The sequence below is a fragment of the Chaetura pelagica genome, unplaced genomic scaffold, assembly GCF_000747805.2.
Source record: "Chaetura pelagica isolate M959 unplaced genomic scaffold, ChaPel_1.0 scaffold72, whole genome shotgun sequence".
NCBI lineage: Eukaryota > Metazoa > Chordata > Aves > Apodiformes > Apodidae > Chaetura > Chaetura pelagica.
In genome coordinates, this window is record NW_009952560.1 from 437,524 (window position 1) to 461,318 (window position 23,795).

At 44.5% G+C, this 23,795-nt stretch overlaps 1 protein-coding gene across 1 annotated transcript in view; it reads left to right on the forward strand.

The window, feature by feature from the left end:
- Positions 1–5,718: 5,718 nt before the first annotated feature.
- MSI2 (musashi RNA-binding protein 2) overlaps positions 5,719–23,795 on the forward strand; it is a 152,893-nt gene continuing 134,816 nt past the window's right edge. Inside the window, exons 1-2 of the mRNA XM_010009100.1 lie at positions 5,719–5,733; positions 6,290–6,382. Coding sequence (XP_010007402.1) covers positions 5,719–5,733; positions 6,290–6,382 — 108 coding nt within the window. The remainder of the gene's footprint in view (positions 5,734–6,289; positions 6,383–23,795) is intronic.

Genomic DNA, 23,795 nt, shown 5'->3' on the forward strand with positions numbered 1-23,795 from the left:
GCTTACTCAGGGGTCAGGCACAAGGTATTTGCACCGTTTAAGTCTTGCTGAAATCCTATTTTGAATAGTTAAGCATGTTGTACGTGGCACACAAAGCCATGCTGCCTTTGCACAGGATTGAGTTCCTCTTGCTGTTGTGGAGCTTCAGAGTCTAATATTTGCCAGCTGACGGTACACGGTGCTCAGCAAAAATGTCCATTGTTTCTCAACTGAACAGCAGGATTGGGGAAGAGGATGGTTCCTGGGGTGTTCTCATACTGGGGCGATGGAGGAAGGTTGGCAGTTTTCAAGAAGTGTTCTCTTTTTTCATCATGGCCTTTGCATCAGGTTTCAGTTTGTTTTTTATTAGCTTTTTGGAACTTGCTGTGAGGATCCTGGAGGCAAAAAAAAACAACCAACAACGTGGAGAATTCTAGCTTATGGTTTGTGCTCTGCCAAAGAAACCTAGCAATTTAGTTAACAAGATCACTTCCCCTATTACATGAGTTATTGTTGGTTTTAATTAGGGGTAATGCTGTAGTTTGAATGTACAACACAATGGGATATAAAATACAGTTCAGCATATATAACCAAAGATGATTTTCCCAATTACAAACCTATTTAGAAGGTGAATACATTAGAAATGATGAAATGTCAACCTGCAGATTAGGTGAGCAAGCTGGAATATGTGTGCACCCACACACAGGCTACCGTACAGGGAAGAGGAAGGTGCTTCTGGAAAACAGTTAAATATGGATAATTACTTTAATCTGAAATTAATGCTAATTTCAGCTATTTGCAATGCACATTCACTATTAGTGCTCTAGTCCTCTTCCACTCTATTGAGAAGTTGAGGATGCAAAAAGCCTTAATGAATTCCACGTAGGCTTGCAGCAGAGCTGAGTTCAGGCACTGCTTTCCAGGGAGTTCTTTCAGCCCCGTGTGTGTTGCTTTGCTTCAGCTCCTGTCTCCGCCTCGTGCTTTTAGAGAGCGACTCTTCATTTCAAAACTAGTCCTGTTTCCAAAAAGGGTGAGATGACATGCTGGATATCTCAGGATTTCTGACTCTACCTGCAGGAGGCCTGCAGGAAAGCTGGGGAGGGACTTGTTACAAGGGCTTGGAGTGAGAGGATAAGGGTAAATGGTTCAAAACTGGAAGAGAGGAGATTTAGATTAGACATGAGGAGGAAATCATTCAGTATGAGGGTGGTGAGACCCTGGCACAGGATGTCCAGAGAAGCTGTGGCTGCCCCATCCCTGGAAGTGTTGAAGGACAGGCTGGATGGGGCCCTGAGCAACCTGGGCTAGTGGGAGGTGTCCCTGGCCATGCAGGGGGGTTGAAACTAAATGATCTCTAAGGTCCTTTCAACTCAAACCAGTCTGGGATTCTGTCTAAAACTTCACCTGCACTTTTGGATGATCTGATTTCAACACACACATTTCTCTTTGCAAGGAGACCTGCCAGTGACACTTTGGGTCTGCTCTCTGTGCTCATCCTTCCCAACCCCATTGCCTGTGCCTCCTGAGTCAGGAGCTCTTCATTAAAATGGGGTGGGAAACAGCAAAAAAAAGGCTGTATGAAGAACAGTAGGGAGATGACACTTAAAACCACTACCCTGAAGTCAAATATGTAACTCCTGCATTAAACATGGCCTGAGCCTTGTCTCATCTAAAGAGAGTCGTGGATACTTGTTGCTTTAGATTTTGAAATTCTGAGAATTCTGTGAAACATTTCATCAGCTTAAAAACCCCTTTGTTCTTTTTTAATAATCATGACAATAAGACTGTTTCAGTGGGGAAAAAAATAATCCAATAAGACTAAGAACAGGGTTGATTTGTGAGTGTGCAGGAATATTAATGAGCACAAACTGGAGTCTCTAACGTCGCAAAGCTGCAGTTCCTGCATTTTACCCAAGTCAGTTGATTTTAGCTCCCATAGTGTATTGATGTACTTGAGTGGGACAGGATTTTTGTTTCCAGAAACTGCATCTTCAGCCTCTTGTTTAGAGAAGATTTACCTGATACCCCCTAACTGACCTATTGCCATTCTGCAAGGTTGAGGTTGTACTAAAATGAGAAGACTGCCTTGCTGAAGCAGGATAGATTTTTTTCCTGCTTCTGCACCACCTGAAGTGTTTGCTGAGTTTCAGAACAAAGGCAAATGTATTTCAAAAGCCAAGCCAATGAAGAGATTGTCACCTGGAATGACTCTTGGCAGTAGTAGTCACATGTGGTTTGATTACCTGCAGCACTAGCAGTGTACAAACAAAGTGATTCTGCAGGAACTCACAATTAATCGGCTTTATAACCAGCCTTACATCTAACTCTCCTGTTGATTCCTTCTGCAACAAGACACACACCTTCAGTATACAAAAGCCCCCCAAACATTTAATATCTACATTTTGCACAACACTACAATAGTGAATGACAGACACATTATGCTACAAATTGAAAACTAAGATGTGGAGCTGGGAGTGTTCTGGTTTCTGAGTGATCCAGACCTCTTGGAGTCATTCATAGGACATGGAGTTGGTGACTGATTCCCACCAATCACTTCTGTCTCCCCAACACTGCCCTGCCCAGGAAAGAGCTGCTGGCGGAGGCACCTGGCCCTGGATCACTGCTGGGATTCCCTTCTGCTGCTGGGGGGAGTGCCCCATTGCAGGCAACCTCTGGAAAGCAGGTTCTAAATTAACTCGCAGGAGAAGATAAAGATCCTCTGTGACTTTCTTTGGAGAGGCTCTGGGCTAGGGACTCTTAGGTTTTGGGCTTTTGTTACACTGGAAGTAGTTTTTAAATATATATATAATGAGTGTTTTAGATAGATAACATATTTTTATAAAGTAGTAGGTTGTTGTTTTTTTATTTAAAGATATGCTGAGTTCTGAGCCAAATGAGAGATTCTGGTTTTAAAAACCTTCAGCTTTTAAAACAGCAACTCCTCAGTTCTTTGTCTCTCTGATCACTTGTCTTTAATGCTTACTAACCAGCACTAAGTGTACTTAAGTGTTTTGTAACCCTTTGGTTTTCCTCTCTGTGAGAAGCACAGATGTGGGGAGGTGATGAGAAGATCACATCAGACAGTGCAAATGTCAGTCATCGGGATGAGCATATGGAGTCCATTGGGGCTGGTGCCTGCAAGTCAGCTGTGGTGCTTAGTCAGAAATAAGGTGGTTTCCTTGTGTGTCCTCTAGTGCTGAGAGTTTTCAGGACTTCCTGGTTAATGTGAGTTTTCGCAGAACTTGTGTGTGAATGTGGCTGGTCCTGGCAATTTCATGTGCATTAAAATCTGTTTTATTGGTGATTTAGCGGCTGGTTCACACAGAAGGTGTAGTAAAATCCCTGAGTGAATACTTTTTTTTTTTCAAAGTTGTTTTATGTCTTTTCAGTGTTCCATCATCTCTGGCTAATGTGTTTGCAAACTGTTGGCTGTGAGGTTAACAGGGTGTGCTGTGAGCCTGGGGGTCTGGGGCAAGGCTCTGCTCCTTGGGAGCCCTGCACAGAGCCAGGAGCAGGGATCTGGGACCATGGAGCAGGACCGTGGCTCTCTACAACTGTCACCCTGTCAAAGCCTTGCCTGCCAACTCATCTGTGTGGCTGCTGAGGGAGGATTTGCAGGTTAGAGCAGGAGTTGGAGGCTTTGTTTCCCGTTGGTCTGAGTCCTGCCACAGTTCTCTAATTGAAGATTGGTGAGGCTGTACCAGCACAGACAAGTCAACTGTGCCCAGCAGCTTACCCTGCATTAATGTTTGAGAACAGAAAGGGTGCTTCCAATACAAAAAGCAGCTTTTCTCCTCTGCTGGGGCTCTCTTGGGTGCCCTGGGCTAAATGGGAGCCGAGCACAGTTGCTGGCCTCGCTGCCGGCTGCAGGAGCTTGTTGGGCACCTCCACCCTGCACATCCAGGTCCTGAGGGGGAAAAGGCTGATTTCCAGCCCTGCATGTGTTTAAGGACTGAGTCTCCTGGGCTGCCCATGGGTTCTGGGCTGTGGGAGGTGAGGAGTGAGGAGATGGTGCCTGGCTGTGCCCGTGGCGAGCCTGGGGACATGATAGTAACTCATGCTGTGGGTGGAAGGAAGGCAACAAAATCTCCTGTTGAGGCACGCAGGGAGAGGAGGAATTGCTAAGGCTGCATGTTACTTCTGCTCTTTTGCTGAGGGGAATGTGTCTAACAAAACAATTGAACCATCTCTTCAGGAAAACGTAGATTGTAAAAGCAGACTTAATTTTGTGCTTCACTTTTGTACCAAAGAGCTGGTTTCTGAAACCATCTCCCAGCTCACAACACGTCTCTAGGCATTAAAATGTTGTCAATTTGCTTGTCATTACCAATATTTTCTTTGACTGAAGCTATTGAAACAAAGTAGGTTCTGGGTTTTTTTTTTTCCTTTAACCTTCAATCTTGCTTCTCAAAGAAGTAGCTCTCTCTTTCTTTCTTTTTGGTCAAATATAAAAATGATAATTTAAAATATTGCTTTAGAATAATTGCTTTCCTCCCTCTTTTGTATGACAACAGAAGCTTGGCCTGATCTTAAATCAGATGCTGGCAGGCAGAGGCCTCTTGACAGCCCTGCAAAATCCTTTAGTTACAAGTTTGCTTTAGCCAATTCTTTATTTGTAAATGACAATTTTCTACAGAAAAATATATGCTTGGGCTTCAATTTTGGAGCCCTAGATTGCAGCCAGGAAAAAATAATTGAATTTTTACACTTTTTTTTCTCTCTTTTCTTCCTAACTTACAGAAAAAAAAAAAAAAAAAGAAGTTCTGTAAAGCATGGTTAGGGGTTGACTGAGGGAAATACCTACCCTGGTTAATTTGAATGGCAGTGGAGACAGGAGCAATCTTTAATTTGTTCTCTGCTGAGAGAATTTGGGGCCACTCCAAGTTTTTTGTTGGGTGCCTCAGATCTGTGAAGGCTTTGCCTGCAGTGGCTCATTACCACTGGTATGTGGGACAGGTCTGGTGGTACAGGGTCGTGATGGGTGGCTGTGCCACTGCTGGAGGCTGGTGGCCCTCCAGGCACCCCCAGTGACCATGCACTGGGCCTCACCACCTTCGGGAGCTCTCACAAAATGCATCTCATCTTTGGTGACAAAATGAAAAAGTGAAGAAAATCCTGGCTTCACATGGAGCAGGTACAGCAGTTGTGTCTCCAGCCAACTGCTCTGTGTGGTTCCTTTGCATTCCTTCAGTGTCTGCCAGGCCAGTCCTGGTTCTGGAGTTAGGGGATGTTTTTTCACTTTTGCTGTTGTAACTTGGCTGCTCCGTCCGGTTTCTGTCAGACAGAAATCAAACTTAAGTGGTTTAATGCATGAATTTCTTTCAGATGTGTGTTGGTTTCTTGAGTTAACTTCAAGCATCTCTGTGTGTGTGTGTGTGTGAGGGTGTTAGGGTGCTACTCAATCGTCTCCACTGGGAAGGGTATTGGGGTGTTTCCCCTGTGGCCAAGCATACAGGACGCTGCTCATCCCTTTGGAGCATGTTAATAATATTGTCCTGGATCAGCCCACCATCGAGGTGGCCCACAAGACTTAAGTGGTTTGGGGTCCACCAAAGATACCAGCTTCCCCTGCCAGGTCATGGTCATCTGAAAGCACCTTCTCCATAGAGTGTTCAGCATCATCCCTTCAATTTCCATGGACCAAACTCAGGCACATCTGGGTCAACAAGAAGAGTTGGTTGCTCAGCTGGGTGCTTGGGCAACACAAAGGGGGTTCCAAAGGGCTTGATCCAGCCCCTGATGGACACTGACACTGTGAGCTGGAATGTGGTTTGGGGCACCTAGAGGACTGCCTTCGTAGCTTGTGCTGCTTTCTGTCATTTGATTATTTTTAAAGTGACTGTGCAAGTTCCTTTTAAACTGACCCATGGAAAGTTATTAACATATCACTTCAGTTTGATGTAATTACCTTTTGTCTGTCAAAGAGAATTCACTCTGTCTTTAGGAGAAAAAAGGGTGGAAATGGAATGTCTTATTGAGACAGTATCTATGAGGATACAACACTTGGACTCCTTTTCCACTTATATTTGCATTGAGAAGCACAATAAAAATCACTTATTAAAAAAAAATATCCGGGGGGCTAGAGCTGTTATTGAGTGCCTTTCCTCAGCCATTTCTCAAATAAAACCAAAACAAGACAAAGGAAAAAAAGAAGTATCTAATCAAATGGAATCAGAATTGCTTTTGTAAAGAGATGCTCTCATTAACTGGGTTAGGGATGGCATCTGAAGAAGATATATATTTTTTTTTTTCCACATATTGTTTGAAATAATCTGGTTAAACCGTGTACTTGTCTTGTAATTTCTTACAGATGGTCACGAGAACAAAGAAAATATTTGTAGGTGGATTATCGGCTAATACAGTAGTGGAGGACGTAAAGCAATACTTTGAACAGTTTGGCAAGGTAAGTTCCTGCCCAAGTGAGCACCACATATTTTGAATTCTTCTTTCTTCCCCTCCCTCCCTGCCCTCCCCCCATTATTCTCAAAGTGTGTTTTGAAAAACAGGACTGTGAGGCCTGTTCTCAATGAAGGGCCACATTTTTTTGACTTTCAGTGCAATGTCTCAAAGCCTCTGGAATAGCTTCTGGAATTCCGATTCTGTTTGTTGCATGTGTGTATCGTTGCCAACAGTGTTTACCTTCGTTAAAGAAAATGTATCACTGGGAGGTGAATTTGTGTATGTTCAGGAGGAATTTGACCCTAGCTGAACAATTACCCAGTTGTGTCTACTCCATAAAAGTCAGCCTTCTGTTTACCCCTGTTTCCAGTGGCAAAAGGAGCAGATAGACTGATTTGAGAGAGCTCATTAAGCTGTGAAAATGCCTGAAAGAACCATCTGAATAGCAGTAATAAAATGGAAGTCACTAGAATATCCATTTAATTTCTCATTAAAATATCCTTATCCTGTGGAAATAGATGTAGAATACTGATCTTTTGAAAAAAAAAAGAAAAGATTATGCAGGCAAGGAAACCTGAATCTTGCCAAAATAGTCTTTACAGTGATGGGATAGCTCAGCTCCCACATTCCAGGCTCGATCTAGAGCGATCTTAGTGCTGCTGACTTCCATGGAGCTTACTGGATCCTCAAGGCTTCTGGATGCATGGTCAGGAGTCTGATGAGGTGTAGAGCTTGCAAAGCCATCTGCTTGGAAAGGAATTTGTGGTGCCACCTTCCATGGGGACTCCTCTCAGCCCCACTGTCTGGGAGCTCCATACAGCTTGATTCCTGTCTTTTGGAGTGCATCAGCTGATGATTTAGATGCATGCTTGCATGAGGACACCACAGGGTATCCCAAAGCAAAGCAGCTCCCATTCCTTGTAGTTAGCTTATGTTTCTTTTAACTGCCCTGAAAAGCCTTGGCCAGGCACTATTTTGTTGAGTGCTGAGGAGGGGAGTTTGTAAACTGTTCCTGTGCTGGATTGATAGTTGTTTTGCAAACCATTCATTTTATTTTCAATAATAATGTTTGATTCCGGCAGGATGTTTACAGCCTGCTGAGCCTTTTATTAAAGGATTACATGAGCTTTTGGATGTTTCTTCTGTAGTTACTTATAATTGCAGAGCTCCTCTAACCTGTATTTTTGAAGTTAATAATAGTTTCAATATAAGTGCTTTGCATATTGTCTGGATGCTGTCTTAATACAGTCTTTCTAATTTCACCATCTGGTAGTTTCATGCTTGCAGTTTCACAGTCCCTGCAAATGCAGACAACCAGGCTGTGATTTTTAGGGGTGACTAGTGATTCGGGACACTTCAGTTCTGCCTTCCTTGAGATAGCTTAAAAGAAGGCAAAGCTTTTGGAGAATCAAGTGTTTTTTCAAGTGTCTTAATTCGAAGGCTAAAGAAATTAAGGACCTGAAAGTAGTTGCACGAGTTGCAGTCAAGGTAGGAGCCCATTCCTCTGGCAGTGGAGCTGGGGATGTTCTGCTGAGATGGTCCAGTGTGTGGTCAGTCACTGGAGCTCAGTTCCTGTAGGACTCGGGCTCACCAGGCTTGGCCCCTGTGCCACCTGGTGACCTTTTTTAGTTGCTTCCTAGATGGTGACAAGGAGGTGAGTTTGGTGAAGCGGGTGGTGTTCTGGAGAGGCAACTTGGCTGGGTCACCATGGCTCAACCTTCTGTGCTGGCAGGTTCAAGTTCTCTCCGCTGCACGGCTGTGTATCAGCTGAGACTGTTTGTGGGGTGCTTTGAGGTGATTGTTGTGAGATTGAGGCTCTGGTTGTGAGAAGATGCAGAGCTAGATAATGACTATAGGAAATGGGGACTTGTGGGCCAGCTAAATTAGAGGACTCATTTGACCCAGGATTGGAACCTCATGGGACCTTGTAGGAGCTGCTTCCTTCTCCTTGTCCATTCTGTGGCCCCACCTGTCCTTGACTTGCTTGCTCAGGTTGCAAGCTCTTGGTGGCAGGTGCTGGGGATGAGGCTGTGCCACACTGCTTAGCACACAAGCGTCATTTGCCAGTCAAACCATTGCAATGCACACGGTGGGCAAGGGCTGCATTTGGAGCTTTCTTAAGAGAAAGCAGGTTGCATGACATAACTCAGGTGTCGAGCAGCCGCCCATATTTGATAAGAGCATCTCAGGTGACTTGGTCGTTGAAATGCTGAGCTTATTTATTGGGGTGGAAAAAACTGCTTACCTACTGCTGTGATTCTTGAAATCCTGTTTGTACTTGCTGTGGGGAACAGCTTTGCAACCAAGGGGAGGTTGTTTTGGTAACTGGAGGCAGTGCTCAAAATACCTGAGGTGCTTAGAGCAGCCATCAGCTTTGGGGCTGGACAGACTCACCCGTTTAGCTGGAGTTGGCAGGAAAGGGCCTAAAGTGTTGAATTTGAAACTGCAGCTTTTTGAAAAGTAAATGCCAGAACCTTTTTCTCCAAGGAAAAGAAAACTTTTAGCTGACGGTCTTTCCTCTCTTTACCAGTGAAAATGCCTCCAAACTCGTTTACAATCAGAAGGAAAAAAAAGAAGCCATTGTCTTAGTACCTAATCCTGACAGTCTAGTGCAGTTGTTTCTGTGATCCTCTGTTATTCAAGTCAAAGATGTTTCAAACATTCTTGCAAACAAAATAAATTCACTGGCTGTGTTAACCCGTCCAGGGTCTGCAGTGTTGCCTGTGGGCAGACATGTGAGAAGTTGGCTGTTAAGACCAAGTTTTAAAAGAGACTTTTAAAAGTATGGGAAGTGAGGAGATGGAAGGGGCAGCATGATGGGGCTGTGCTCTGACCCCCATGTCCCTTCCTTCCAGAGAGGCCACGAGTGCCCTGAGCTCCCTGCAGGGCTGGGGCCACCAATCTGCCTCTTTTTCTATGGCTTTCTGGAAGTGTAAGAGAAACGGTGCCATCCGAGATGAGGACAGGTTGGAGTGTTTAAGGTTTCTGGTATCATTTGAAAAAAAGAAAGGAAAAAAAAAAAAAGCAACAGCCTCTGAAAGCCTCACCCCAAGGACTGTGACCAGCAGAAGGCCCCAGACACTCACAAATTCAGCTTCTCTCAGGACGTGTGTGTTCTGCACCTTTTAAGCTGCAAGTGGCTGATGATGAGGGACATGGTGGGGTTCATTTTTTCCAGTTCCCTTTGCAGAGCTCCTGTGAAAGTAGCCTAGTCCTTATTTTGCCACTTGCAATTATACTTCACATGGCGAACTGTGTAATTAGTTTGGAAGACTTATGCCTAGTCATTGGTTAAGCCTAATCGGCTTTGGCTTTTCCCAACAACAAAGTGAGCTTATTTTCCTAAGCTGAAACAACTCTGCTCCCTTTGTTCCTCTCTTTTATTGTCTCATTCCTTTCATTCTGTTTTACTGCCAAAGTTTTGTTTCATTAGGCCTACAAGTCATTTCCAATCCAGTGGGCTGCTACAATAAGGCCTTTATAACTCAGCTGCCCTGGTTCCCATGTCCCTTCTGGTCTGGAGCCAGGACGTGCTGTTTGACATGGGATTTTAACCCTTTCCCTGCCCCAGCTCCTGGTCCCCCCATTGCCACGTTGGTGTGGAGCAAGCCAGGCTCAGACATGGGGCAGAGGGGCCACCCAATGAGCTTAGGAACTCAAAACATTGCATGTGGTCATTAATTGGTAGGTGAACTAATTGGTAGGTGAATTTGGTGTTGGGCTCCAGGTACAGTTTTTGACCCAGTTATTAAAACAGAATTCTGAGTGAAAATCTTCTTACTGAAAATGCCATGATCAGTCTTGATTGGAACAGTCCCTTCCAGCCCTTGTTTCCAGCATGATGGAACAGTTATGGTAAAGGTATGTTCCACTTGTCTTGAGGCATTAGATTAGCCCTTATGTGACTGTTGTTGTAAAAAAAAAATAATTAAAAAATAATATTTTCTTGTGAGAGAGAATATATTTAAATGTTTACTTTTTGGAAAAAGAATGATGATTTTTAAAGGAGAGGTGTGAAATAGTTTTATGGATAAACAATACTTTTACATACTGTTACTTCAGTCTGCTAGAAAAGCAGATTGATGTTGGAGACCCCAGCTGGTTTACTTCTTGTCTAAATCTCAAAGCAGGAGCTTTGACTCTGTCTTTTTCTTTCACAACAAACCTCAAATGACTCTTGGGGGGGAGGCTGTGGCACTTGCTTTTTATTTTACGTCTTCAGATGAAATTGGAACGGCCCAATATGCATTAATTTTGCTTTCTGTTCTGGCTTGCCACAAGGTCCCTCAGACAAATCGCAGGCATGTTTCAACTTTGCTTGGAATATGTTGTTTCCACAAGAATGGCTTTTAAGAAATTTTGAAACAAGACAGGATTTCTGAATTACCTCTCTGGATCCAAAGCATTTTGTACAGTCACTTGTTATTTCCTGTGAGATGCAAAACAGACCAGTGGAATAATAATATCTAGCTTCTGTTGTTACTTGGGTTCTTTTTTTTTTTTTTTTTTTTTTTCTTCTGGGCAACTCTTGAGCTTTTGAAAGATCATAATTTTCTTATCTCTTCCTTCTGTAGCCAGGATTTAACATCTCAGCAAGTCAGAGGAGGGTAACCTCTCCAGCCCTGTGCTGCAGGCAGGCCTGGGCAGAAGAGAGCCCTGGTGCTCCCTTGCACAAAAACTAAAGCTGAGAGGGACAGCAAAATGTGAGAATGAGAATTTCCTTCTTTGGTGATAAAATATCACGTTATAACATAGCCATGCAAATAAATGATCAGTTTAACCTTTGAAAAATTAATATTTTCTGAGCAGGAGACAAAAAGTCCCTCTGCTTTCTCTGCGTAGCTGTGCAGGGAGGGGGCAGAGGGAAGAGGGGGGATGCACACCCAGGATTTCAGCCTAATTGGGTGGTTTACAGAACTTGCTTCCTACATGTTTTCCTCTCTGACAGCTGTGAAAATAGAAATGAAGAAAACAGGAGGGAAAACTCGTCCTCAATTGGCAAGGCTGTCTGGGTGTGAACGAGTTAATGTGGCAGGGCAGTATTAAGCACTCCAGTGGTTTACTTTTCCCTGAGACCTTGAGTATGGCCTCTGAAGATGTTATTACAATAGAGTTGTTAGCATGAGAAAAGGTGGTTTTCTCTCCATGGGTTCATTTTGGAGGGATTTGGAAGTCTGTGCAGGGCTTGGAGCTAAGGCTGGGATCAGGAGGGGCAAGGAATTTTGCATGTGTGAAAGTGAAAGCTTGGTTAATTTAGACTTGGCATAGAGTTTGAATTGTATTGTTACATCCATTGGACATTGATATGTTGATTTAATAGTCAATAGGATACATGGATGGTCTATTCTTAAAGTATTTGCTTTGCAGAAAAGTCATTTTTTGGTTTGACAAGTTGTTAGCCTTTCACATTTTTCAGCACTGTTATTTCCAGATTAAATATTTGTGAATTGGTTACATTTTATGAAATGAAGGGACAGATTTGGACACTTATTTACATTCTAGCCTGTAATAGCCTGAGTTTCAAAACATTTGTAATATGCAGTAAAATAGAGAATGTGTTGGCAGTTTTTAGCTGCTGCTAACAGCACTGTTCCCTTGAAAAGGGAGCTCTAGACCTGGTACAAAAGATCTTGTAGCTCCTGAGATTCTTTTCTATCTAAACTACCAGTGTGTTCCTAGTTAAGAGGTTGCTGAATTCAAATCACCGCACCTCCTTAAAACAGAACGAGCAATAGACAAATACGTCAGCGATTGCAGCTTCTGATAAATTTGGGACAATGGAAAATGTGATTTTCGGGGCCTGTTCCGTTGCAGTGACACGGAACAGCCCTCAGCCTTGGTCAGGCTGCTGCCTCTGCCCGTCGCTTGGCCTTTCAAGTGCCAGGATTTCTGGATTTCCCTACTTGAACAATATCTCCATGATATTCCAAAGGATAATGAATATTCCTTGACATTTTTGCTTTGGCATGTGGCTAAGGGATTTGGGATATGGTGGTCCCTCATGACCTAAAGCCCTTTTTATTCTTTCTTTTCCTTCCCACGCATGCTCTTTTATTTAGTTTTGTTGGGTTTTTTTAAAAACAAACTGAGAAACTTGATCATTGCTTTAAAAGCAGCCAGAGCTTTCATTCTGTCCATGAAAGTTGTCCACAGGAAGTCAGTTTTTAGGTGGTCTGTAATAAGACACAGGCTTTATGGAAGCGGTTTTGTTATAAATTAGATGTTGGTTTCTACCTGGATTTTATGAAAAGAGGAAATGTTAAGGCAGGATTTGTGGGCAAGAGGGCTGTATCAGAAGCCAGCAGAAGTTTGAAGTACAGTTTTGTTTCCTTTTCTACTCTGGTTAAACAAAATGGTGAGGAAGCTTTTGTGCTGTAGTCCCATAAACCCTGGTGAGATCAGGTAATTGTGGCAGGGAGTTGGGGCCCCCAGCATCTGTCTTGTGTTTCCCACTGTGCCACCTACTTGCTGCTGGAGGTGGGTGAGCTGTTTTGTCTCCCCTTACGTTTCGTTGCCTTTTTTACTTAGCAGGTTCTGAAGGGCATGGGAAATGTCAACTTGCCAGCCCTTGTGTCATGCACATCCCACACCAGGGGGAACACAGGGGCAGCAGAGCTGAGGGGCTGAAGCTGCACTGACAGCACTGGTGCTGGCTCAGGGCTGTGTAGCTCTGCTGGAGAGGTGGCCTGAGCACCCCCAGCTCCCAGGAGACACAAGGGCAGGGCATCCTGTCTTAAAAATGGATTTAAGACAACTCTGCTATATCCTGATTTTTTTAATTTATTTTTTTTTTTTTAACATGAATTTGCAGCTGGTGCCCAATGTTCTGTCTCACATACTTTAGAAGTAGTAGGGGAGCAGTACTGGTCATAGTGTCGTAGACTGGTTTGGGTTGGAAGGACCTTAATGATCATCTAGTTCCAATCCCCCTGCCATGGGCAGGGACACCTCCCGCTAGCCCAGGTTGCATCCAATCTGGCCTTGGGCACTTCCAGGAAGGGGGCATTCAAAACATCCCTGGGCAGTCTGTCCTGAGCTTGCAGAGCAGGATGCCCCACTAGTGATCCAGAAGCGAGCTAAGAGTCCACATGAAGTCAGTGATACCTCAGGGGCTGTGTTTAGTGAGAAAAAAATTGCAAAAAACGTGTTTCCTTTACCAGGGTATATGTGTGTATTTGTAGTGTCTTTGTATCAGTTTTGTAACTGAGCCAAAACCATGAAAATGACCTGTGTATCTTTCCTGAGACACCAAGGAAGTAAATTGTGTTTTTCACCCACTTTTATTTTATGCTAATCCAGTAGGCTATCTAAAATACCTGACAATTTTAGTTATTCATGTCTAGTAACATGTTTAATTAATCCCTGGAGAGGTCTTGGATTCAGCCCCAGTGCAGATGAGTGGGGTTGTAGATGTAGGACTTCTGGGAAAGGAAATGCTTCGTTTTTGTTGTGCTGTGGTAGCATCTTGGAGCCCCTGTTTTAGAGCAGGGCCTATGAAAGTGGCTGTTCTTCAGAAAGACACTGGCCCAATGAGCTGCATTGAAAGCAAAAGGCAGTGGTGTTAAACCACTGCAATAGGAGTGAGGGAAAATATTCTAATAGGTATTTCCAATATATGCTGTGAAATTGCATCAGATTCCACTTTGGCACTTGTCTTGAAGTGCAGCCTCTTGGACTCTCCAGGAACATATTTATCAGTGTAGGCACCACTCCTGACATCCCTGGAAGTGAGAGCCTGTGCCCAGAACGTTGCTTCTGTTCTTTGAGTAGCTCAGCTGAGGGTGCCAAAGCTTTGCCTTGAGAAAACTCATGTTTTAGCATTGATTCTCTAATGAAAAAATAGCAGCAGTTATTTAAAACTGTGTACGGTGTAATTGAGGCTTGTTCTGTGCTGCTCACCAATTGGGGGTAGGCTCATCAGCTCAAGTGAGTTAGTTAAAACGTAATTGATTGGAGAGTAATCGTTTGATCATTGTCATCACACTACATAATAAATACACTGGTGTTGAGTGATAGGATGTGAAATGTGAGGGTTTTTTAAATGGAGCTCCAAGTCCAGGCCCTTAAGAAAAGGGCTTTTAGAAGTGTCCATGAGGAACTTCATAGAAATTGTTCCAAAACATGGAAAAAGGGCACACAGTACTGGAAGGAGGTGTAGTAATGATTTTTTTTCCACCTGGGAAGGAATGGGTGCACTGGTAACCTGTTCAGCTGGTGCTGCCCAGGGTGAGCAGAGGGGTGCCAGACACTCCACCCCCTCTGTCCCGAGGAGCTGGTTACCCCTTGCCCAGCCCCATGCCTGCAGAGCTCCTGTACTCCCAGGAATCCTGCTGTGCCCTCCTCCAGCAGTTGTCCCAGCCCTGTCTGCCTTTCACCCTGCTGTACTGTGTGAAGTTGTTTGATCTGCAGCTGGATTTTTAAAAAATTACATTTTTCTGATGGAAAATTTGTTTTGAAAGTGGAGGGTTCTGTGCAGCACAGCCTGGTGGTTCTTGGGATTTTTTTGTGTGTGTGTGTGCTTGTTCTTTTTATTTATTCCCATGGGTTTCCATCAGGCTGCAAAAAATCCACAAGAGGATTTTCAGTCAGTCCTGGAGGCGCAATAACCGAGCTTTGTTCACATGTGTGATATTGGGGTACGACCAGTTTAATTAAACTTAAGCTAATTCTACTCAGGCAGAATATAAAATTCATTTGATATCCATCTTCTGCATGTATATCTCTATTAGGAGAAGTCAGTATTTAATTTTCAGGGGAAAACATGGGCCTGAATTTATGTTTGGTAGCAGTGGGGTGGGAGCTGAGCGTGGCAGGTTGGTCCTGGTCCCTCCTGTCACTAACAGCCTGGCACTGGGCAGCACGTGCAAGGGAGAGCTGTGCTGTGTGTGGCACAGGGTGTGTGTTTATAAATATAACTGCACAAATGGGGACAAGGGCGAAGTAGCTCAAACGAAGAGCCAATTAAGATAATCTAAGCAGAATGAGGATTAACTGTCTCCTGTTCTGAAGGGTACCTGAAATGCATGTGGACAGTTTAGAGCAAACGAACATTGTCTCTGTCGGGGACATTCCATGAGGGTTTGGGGTGGAAGGAGTTAAAATTGGTGTTTTGCCCTTCAGGGCAAACTGTTGTTGAAATGGTGATTCAGGCTCCTGAATCACTGTGGGTCCATATCACAGAAGATATTCCTTTGCTGTAATGTCATCCCTGTGGAAGTCTGAAGAGGAGTTTTGGCTGTGTCATGCAGAAGTGATCGCTCATATAAAAGGAGTTCACATTTTGCAGTTTTTCTTTTCCCTGAAAGCTGAGAACACTGGCAAGTCTGTCAGGGAAGAAGCAGTTATGTGTTTTCTTTGTTAAAATGAGTTGCAGTGCCTGTCGTGACCTTCCCTGCCACTCCTGATGTGGAGGGAGGCTGGTCTGATCCGGGCAGGTGAGGCTGGTGGTGAAGGCAAGAGGACGTTTGTGCATCGATTTTAAACCTCAGCAAATACAAACATGCAGGATTCCACCTTGAGCACCTATTTATTTTAACACTGGCATTGCCAAGTGTTTTGAGTGTGTGTCCCCTGCAGGGGCTGAGCTGTGAGCTTGTCCTAGGGGTGTTTATTGGGAAGGAGGGGATGCAGCAGACCCCGCTGTGGTGATGTTCCGCTTCAGGGGAAGTTGCTGTGTGACTTTTCAGGAGAAGGTCCCTCTGTTGACTCTATTACTCTGATGAGTGGTTTAGCAAGTTCAGATTGGTGCCATGTTAATTGTCAGGACTGGGAAGGTGGGAGCAGATTTCACCGGGGGCAATGGAAGAGATCCAATGAATTTCTACTCTGTTTCCCTGCTTGGCAAACCAGCACTTACTGTCACTTTGCATAAATAGGTTTATTTCACAGGGTCAGCCATCACCACTCCCCCTCTTCCCCTCCCAGCCCACCCTCCCCTGAAGGATAGGAGGCCGACGAGCATTTAATTTCCCCAACAGCAGGTGCTTGTCATCCATCTGAAGATAGCTGCCAACATCTGGTGCGATTGCCTCAGCAAACGCAGTAACAAGGCGGCCTGCAGTTCAAACGCAGGGAGAGCATTGCCTCTTTAATGATAACAAGCTGTTGGCTTCCCCTCTGAGATGAATTCATCTCACAGATGTTTGTCTAGTTTTGGCAATCTTATCACTATAGCTTTGGTGATTATGCTCAACTGGAGACTATTACTATAAAAGAAGTTTGAACTAGTTCCACTTTCCCCCCCCTCTCCCCTTCATTATTAATTTATTTATCCATTTATTTCTTTGCTTTCTGGATATAATTTGTATCAACAACTGTATTGTTGGTCCCATTACCCAAGTACCCGTCCGTGTTTTTATTGCATCTGCTGAACAGTAGCTCACTACTTGACTTTCACCACTGGCGAGTGTCTTTCAGCCACACTGACATTTTTAACATTCCCCCATCAACAGCTTTGTGGTTTGAACCCTCTATTTAACACTACATTTTCTGGGATTACTTGGCGCTCGCTCTGTCTGTTCTCTCTAATAACTGCAATATACTGACTATTTCTGCAACGCGCCAGTCGCCAAGAATGTTCTGGATACTTCCTTTTGGGCAGCAGCACTCTGGTGACCTTGGCAGGGGCTCATAATGACAATGTACAGCCATCTTCATTGTTGTATCTTAAACGTTTCCCGCCTCAGCATGATCATTCCAAACCGTGAGACCTGCAGGCTGAGGACTTCAGTGGGGTTTTTTTGCCATTGTCTGGTTTTCTAACGTTTTGTTGTTGTTTTGTTTTTAAGGACACATTTTTCTCCTGAGCATGTAGAATTTAATTCTGGTAAATAGGATTTATTTTTGGAGACATGCTTGTGAATAGGTGACTCATGCCTGAATGAAGATGTGTCACTGTTGGTGGGGACACCACGTATATAATTTCTTAGTCTATAAATAGATGTCAGTCCAAGTATTGGTGACACAGAGATGCTTTGCACTGACTCGTTAGCTACAGAGTGGCTTCTGAGGAGTGTTTAGAGTGTCAGTCTCTCCTGCTGGAGCAGTCATTTCTGCTGATATTTAAGGAACAGACATCAATAGCTTTGTAAAAAGCAGAGTGCTTTAATTGGCACAACAGAAATCAGAATTCAGACACATTCCCACGCTGCTGTCGTGGGGTATATTCGTATTGCTTCTCTCCATTGCAGAGGTAGAGAAACTAAGTTGGAGAATTTGGACGCTTGTCAAAGGCCAAGAGTGTCACCTGCAGGACCCTGACATTCAAAAACTCGTGTTTGTTCATTTCATGCATGTGCTAATTTTTGTTGCTGAGGGAGATTTTAAGCTAAACGTTCAGGGTTAGAGATCACTACAATTTTCAAATCCTGGCAGTATCAGTTCCCTCTTCCTGTCGCTGATGCTAAACTAGTTACATGTTGATGTTTGCTCAACACCATTTACCCACCAACACAGCACATATGGTTTAATGTCTGTCTTTTTTCCTGCTTCTGCTGTAGTTACAGTATTATTAAAAATCCATTAAATTTTAATGTAGATCATAAAGTATGTGCTCCTGTGAATGCAAGCACAGATAATTATTTCTGATGAATAAACCAAAAGGACAAGTATGTAAGAAGTTCATCCTGCAGCTTTCAATTTTCATTATATACATCTCCTGCAGGGGCAATCGTTGTGATGTTGCAGCTGGTTATTTCTGTGGCCTGGCTCTCCCTGGAGATGGATGATGACAATGCAAACTTGAACTAGCAGAAGTGCCAATGTTTTTGAGGGCATATTTGTAGATAAATGGTTTACCAGGGGAGGCAACCCTCTGGAAGGGAGAGGATGTGAAGAGCACTGCAGCACAGCAGCAACTTTTTCAGAGTTTTTCTTCAGCGTATGTTGGCTTTGTGGAATCTTGGAAAGCAACCCAATTATTTCTCATTAAAATAACCCAGAAATCTAGCAACAAGCAAGGTGTCATTGCTAAAACACCACCAGGAAGCTAGGCAAGCTCTTCTTGCTTTCCAGGGCCTGAAGCAGGCAAGGGAATCATTAAAAATAATGCATTACAGTGTCCATAAAGTTTCAAGCAGTATATAATGGTCTATAGGGGCCTCACCTAGTTTTCCATATATGATACATACATAATGGTTACAGCTTCTCATTAACTTTCCCATAACACTGAATATATTCCCTTTAACACTCCCTTCAGGCTTCATGTTATTTGCCAAGCATTTCCTAATAAGCAGGAACTTAAATATTTATCATGCTTGCCTCCTGTCCCCACCAGGCTAAAGCAGTTGTTGGCCTCTCTCCTGTCTGTTTAATTTCCTCTTCCTGAGTGAGAGAAAACCCAGCTCTGGCAGAGTCCAGCTCTCTTGCTGAGGGTTCCTGGGGTTCTCCTCCTCTGGTTTTAAGAGCCCACCCACCCCAGTACTTCTTGTGATGAAGAGCATGTCTGTGCCCAGAGAATTAATCTTGGTGTAGCACACAGCCTCTTGCACAGATCTTGGGCTTAGCAACAGCACATAGCCCTTAGCTATCCCCAGTAAGAAAGCCCAGTTAATCCCAAGAAGTCCTAGAGATCCTACCAAACCCCTTGTACCTGTGATTTCTTTGCACTTGGGCATTAAGTGTTAAAGCTGCTTGGGACTTGATGGATCCTCCGTGGTGATTTGATTGCTTTTTGCCCTGCACAGGGCTTTGTGCTGCTGGTGGCGAGAGTTTTAGCTGAGTTTGGATACGTTACTACTGAGGAAAGATGTTTTGAGCTGGTATGGTCTGTAGGGAGTCGGATCTAGGTGGTATTTAAGGTCTCTTCCAACCCAAACCATTTTATGATTCTGTGAGTCCAGGAGTAGAGAGGAGAAAGACGGAATTAATGGCTGTGCTGGGACTATGGTTTAGGAACGTGGTTTTGCGGACCTGGCACTGATTTGCTGTCGGATTTTGGTCTCATTTGGGTCCCCACCCAAAATCTGGGACTAACAGTGTGGCTTTCCCATTGCCACAGTGACTGCAGGCTTTCCTGGGGGGGAGTGAGGGTGTCTGTGTGCAGCACCTTGCCATGACCTTGAGCAAAGTCACAGTGCTGCTGTGGTACCAAATGATGACAAATAAATTCACCTTCACACAGTTTAGTCTAGCTGGCTTTGTTCCTTCATCCCTGATCCTCCCTGCGAAGGATTTTGTTTACTTTTCCTGAAATGGAAGAGGCCCTGTTACATAGTCCTCTTTAAAAAATAAACCTCTAAAAAGGAAAACAAAAGACAAGGAACAGAATCATTCGAGGTCTGATAATACAGAGCAGATACTGATCTTGAATCCAAGGCAACTTGAACCAGAGGTTTGTTTAAGCATAACTTGAATTCTACCTTTTTTGGATGGTATGAAACTCTCCTCTTGTACTTTGTGAAAACAATCAGAAAAGAGAACTGCAGTAAAATTCTGGCACTAACAGCTATTGATTTTTGTTGTCCATCCCCCCCCACCTTATTCAGTTAGGTTTATGCTCTGAAGTTCACCAAGTCAGTTAAGTGCTACGGAAAAGCTGTATTTCATTTGACCTTTCGATTTGTAATTTGCCTTTAAGAGAGTAAAAATCTCTGGTAAAAGACCAGGTTGCATCGCTTCCAAGCCCAGCTATAGATTCTTGAACTGGGATGAGGAAAAGGAGTGAGAAAGAGTGAAAACCCTTGCCTGCTGTCTGAGGGGTCCATGGGACCCCCGCACTCCCCTGCGTGCTGTGCTGTCACCCCAGCCAGCTCTATATGCTGCACTTTGGGTGTGCTGCTCAGTTCATTGAGCTTTCCTGATATTTATGTAGTTACTGGCCATCTGAAATGTCTTATTCTTGTTTGGAGCTTGGAAAGCCTGCATGTCAAGATGGAAGTGAGCTCTCAGTGCTCGGTGGCGTGGGAGTGAGCTGTGCTGGCTGGTAGTGAAATCTGGATTCATTTACTTGATGGGCTCTGTAGGCTGTGATGACTTCAGAGAAGCCCATCGTGTCAGAAGAAAGGAGCTGCAGAGATTAAATGCCCAGAGATGGCAAAAGCAAGCAGATGAACATAAACACTGCTCCATCTTCCCTCTGCTTCCCTGGAATGTGACCTCGCCTGTCGTGCTGCGGGGACCCCGGTGCCAGCCATGGTGGCTGCGCAGGGACGAGCGTCCCACAGCTGCCCTGACCTTGTGTCAGTGCTCACTGCCTGTCCCAGGGCCAGGGGCCCTGTCTGCAGGAGCAGCTTTCTGGGGAGAGAGATGGGGAGAGGGGGCTCAGGCGTTTCTTTTAGTGAAGAGTTTTCCCTGCAGGTTGAGTAAGGATATGTGGTGAATTTTCACAAGTGAAGCAAGAATCAGCCATTAGACTCATATCTGAAGGGCAGATGCCTTCTCCTTTGCTGCTGTTTGATCGTTTCAAGGCACACCCTGTAGCACGTTTTACTTCCTTTTGGTGAATCAGGAAGGCTGATGTTGCCTGGTGCCAGTGGCCAGAGCATTTAATATTAATATAATAACCTCAACATTTCCTTTGCTGAAAATGGAGCTCAGGAATATGCGTGTGAGCAGCTGTGACAGTGGTGACCAGTGGGGGGTGGCCCGTGGGAGTGCTCAGGTGGCTGGAGACCCTTGGATGGCTCCAGGCTCTCCTCCTCTCATGCCACAGCTGTTGGCAGCTTCATGGCTTAGGGTAGTTGGGGAACAAACCTCTTGAGTGCCACTGTCTTAAATACCTTAGTGGCACCAGCAGGTGGATCTGCAGCAGTTTGCAAGTTTGTGGTGGTGTTTCTGAAGTAAATAAACAGTAAATGTTGACTCTTCCCCACTCCCAAAACGGCTGAGGAGGATAAATGAAAGCCTCTGTAATGCCAACTGCACCTTGTTCATCAATAACTAGGGTATGGGTTCCTGGTGACATGTAAGCTCTGTGCTTGCTTGACTCATAGGTCCTATTTTCCATTTCTGCTTTTCTGTTGAAGTGGATAGGTCTATATACTGTTCCTTGACCTAAAAAATTGCTCCATAAAACATACAGAAGGTGCAGTCTGACATAATGCATCTTTTGGGACTGGAGGCTTGTTTTTGACCTCTATTTACATGATGTAAATCAAACTGGAGTAGAGTTGTGGAAATAGGACAGGCCTATTCAGCCTTATCACGTAATAATGCTGTGTGAAAATGCTAATATGTATGGTTTTGCTGTGGCCTTTGGTGATCAGGAAAGTGCTCTAAAAATAAAAGAATAAGAGGTAATTGATGATTTCAGCCAGATTGTGGATGTGAACTGGCAAAGCTCCTCGGGATGAGAAGAGCTGTGCTGGTTCACACCCACAGGGTGGGAATGACTGGTCCCCGTGGGCTGTGCTGGTTTACACGAGCTGCAAATTGGACACTTATTTTGAACAGAAAAAATGTTCCCATTGCATGAAGGATCAGCCTGCACTCTTCCACTTCGTGCTCTCGTGGCCTCAACAAGCAGGAATTTGCAGGGAAGCATCAGTGTTGGTAGCAGCCAGACGTGGTGCTTGCTTGCAGCCTGGGAAGAAATCCCTTCATTCACTTATACTGAAATATTAAAGCACAACAAATCATCCTGTTTGAAATGAACATCTGAGAAATTGTGCGTGCTGCCCTGTGTCCTCTGTAAGGGGACATAGGCCTTCACGGGGGCTGAATCCTGCAGGCAGAGCTCTGGGTTGACTGGGCAGGAGGATCTTTAGTAGCTGGGGAGTGCAAGTGGCCAAAGTTTCAGTCCTGAAGCCTTCCCTGGGATTCTAGGAGCTAAGGTGAAACAGGAAAAGGAGCTTTTTATTTTGCATCATCTGGGGCTGATTGGGAGGATATTTGCAAGACATTAACTGCTCCTGGGACTTTTTCAAACAGCCTGTTTAAAGTAGTTATTTTTCCCAGATGGTAAATACAGGAGACATCCTCAGCAGCCTGCTAGTAATAATAGTACTTTACATGGCACTTTACATTTTCAAAGTGCAGTCCAAGTAGCTGATTTGTCTTGTCTTTTGCAGCAAGGTATAGTTAAACTTGAAGAATATTGGCCTGAATTTCCAGCAGTTTATCAGCCATGTCTGTGAGTGAATTTGCTTTTCTGCTGTTTTGTACTAGGAGAGTAAACTGATTTCTCCTGTGAATCTTGACATTGATCCCAGTCTTTCATCTTGGTAGTGAAAAAGGTGATCTTTCAGCTGAATGGAGAAGAGAGATGTCTTTCTGCCTATTACACTACAAAAAAGATGAGCACAGCTTTACAGAAAAAAAGGTGTTCTTTTTTTTTGGCCTACATGGTATAAATGAACTTAGACCTTCTCTCAAGAAGTCTGTTTTTTCCCTGTGGAATAACCTGGCTGACTTGTAGCTACTCACTATGTGCTTTATGTGCTTGGGTGCAGCTAACAGCAAGCTGCAGTGTCTGGTGTTTCCTTCTAGCTGAGGGAAACTCCTCTTGTTCTGCCCAGCAGTTTTATGGAGCTGTGGGATGGTTTTTGATCTTAAAGCTGGGCACTGTTGGCCAAAGCATTTTCTGTGTTTCCTTAGTTTGGGGACTAGGGCAGGGACAAGCAGGACACCATGGTTTCTGGGGGCAGTGGGGGGACTGCGCCTTGGTGTGGGGACAGAGTGGGTGAGAAGGGTCTTTTTGGCCCCTGAGGAGCCTGTGCATTGTCATGACATGCCCTGGTGGCCTGTCTCTGCGTGGTGGCACAGGGGCAGCTGCTGCAGCTCTGCAGTGCATCTTCTCTGATCTCTCCAAGTGTTTTCTTTAAAGAGCATTAGGGGCAGGCAGAGGGAATAGGTTTTTGCACCTGCCTGCAGTTAAGTAGTTTGTCTTTCTGCTCCTTAATCTTTTATGACAGTGGCAAGGACAGTCTGTGTAATGTGGAATTGTCATTAAGCCAAGAGCATAATGCTCAGTGAATGAAACACTCCACGCCCAGCCCTGCTTCCCGTTTGCTCAGTGTCTCCCGAGCTCCCGCGCCTCTTGCCGGTACCAGCCCAGGATGTCAAAGCTGAGCAGCGCCAAGGGCTGGCACGGGCCAGAAGTGGAGTGTGGAGACACGGGGCTGGGCTGTGGCTCGGGGGAAGCAGGGAGGAAGAAAGAAAACATTAGTGAAAGGGGTCAGGGGAGAGAGAGCCAAGTTCCTAGAAAGAGGACCCTACAAGGAATGCGCAGATGATGTGCAAAAGTAATTAAAAGGAAAGCCCTAATGGGACGTTAGGGGGAGATGCAGCTGGAACTTGAATAAGCAAATGTAAAGAGGGAATTAAGTTTGTAAGCTTTCCTCTAAGGAGCTGATGGGGAAAACACAGCAGTGGCTTCTGTTGATGTAAATCAGCATTGAGTCCATTGCTGAAGAGCTCTAGCTTGTGAGTCTGGTTCATTTTTGATTTGCTAGTCCAAGGTTTACCTTGAAAACACACAG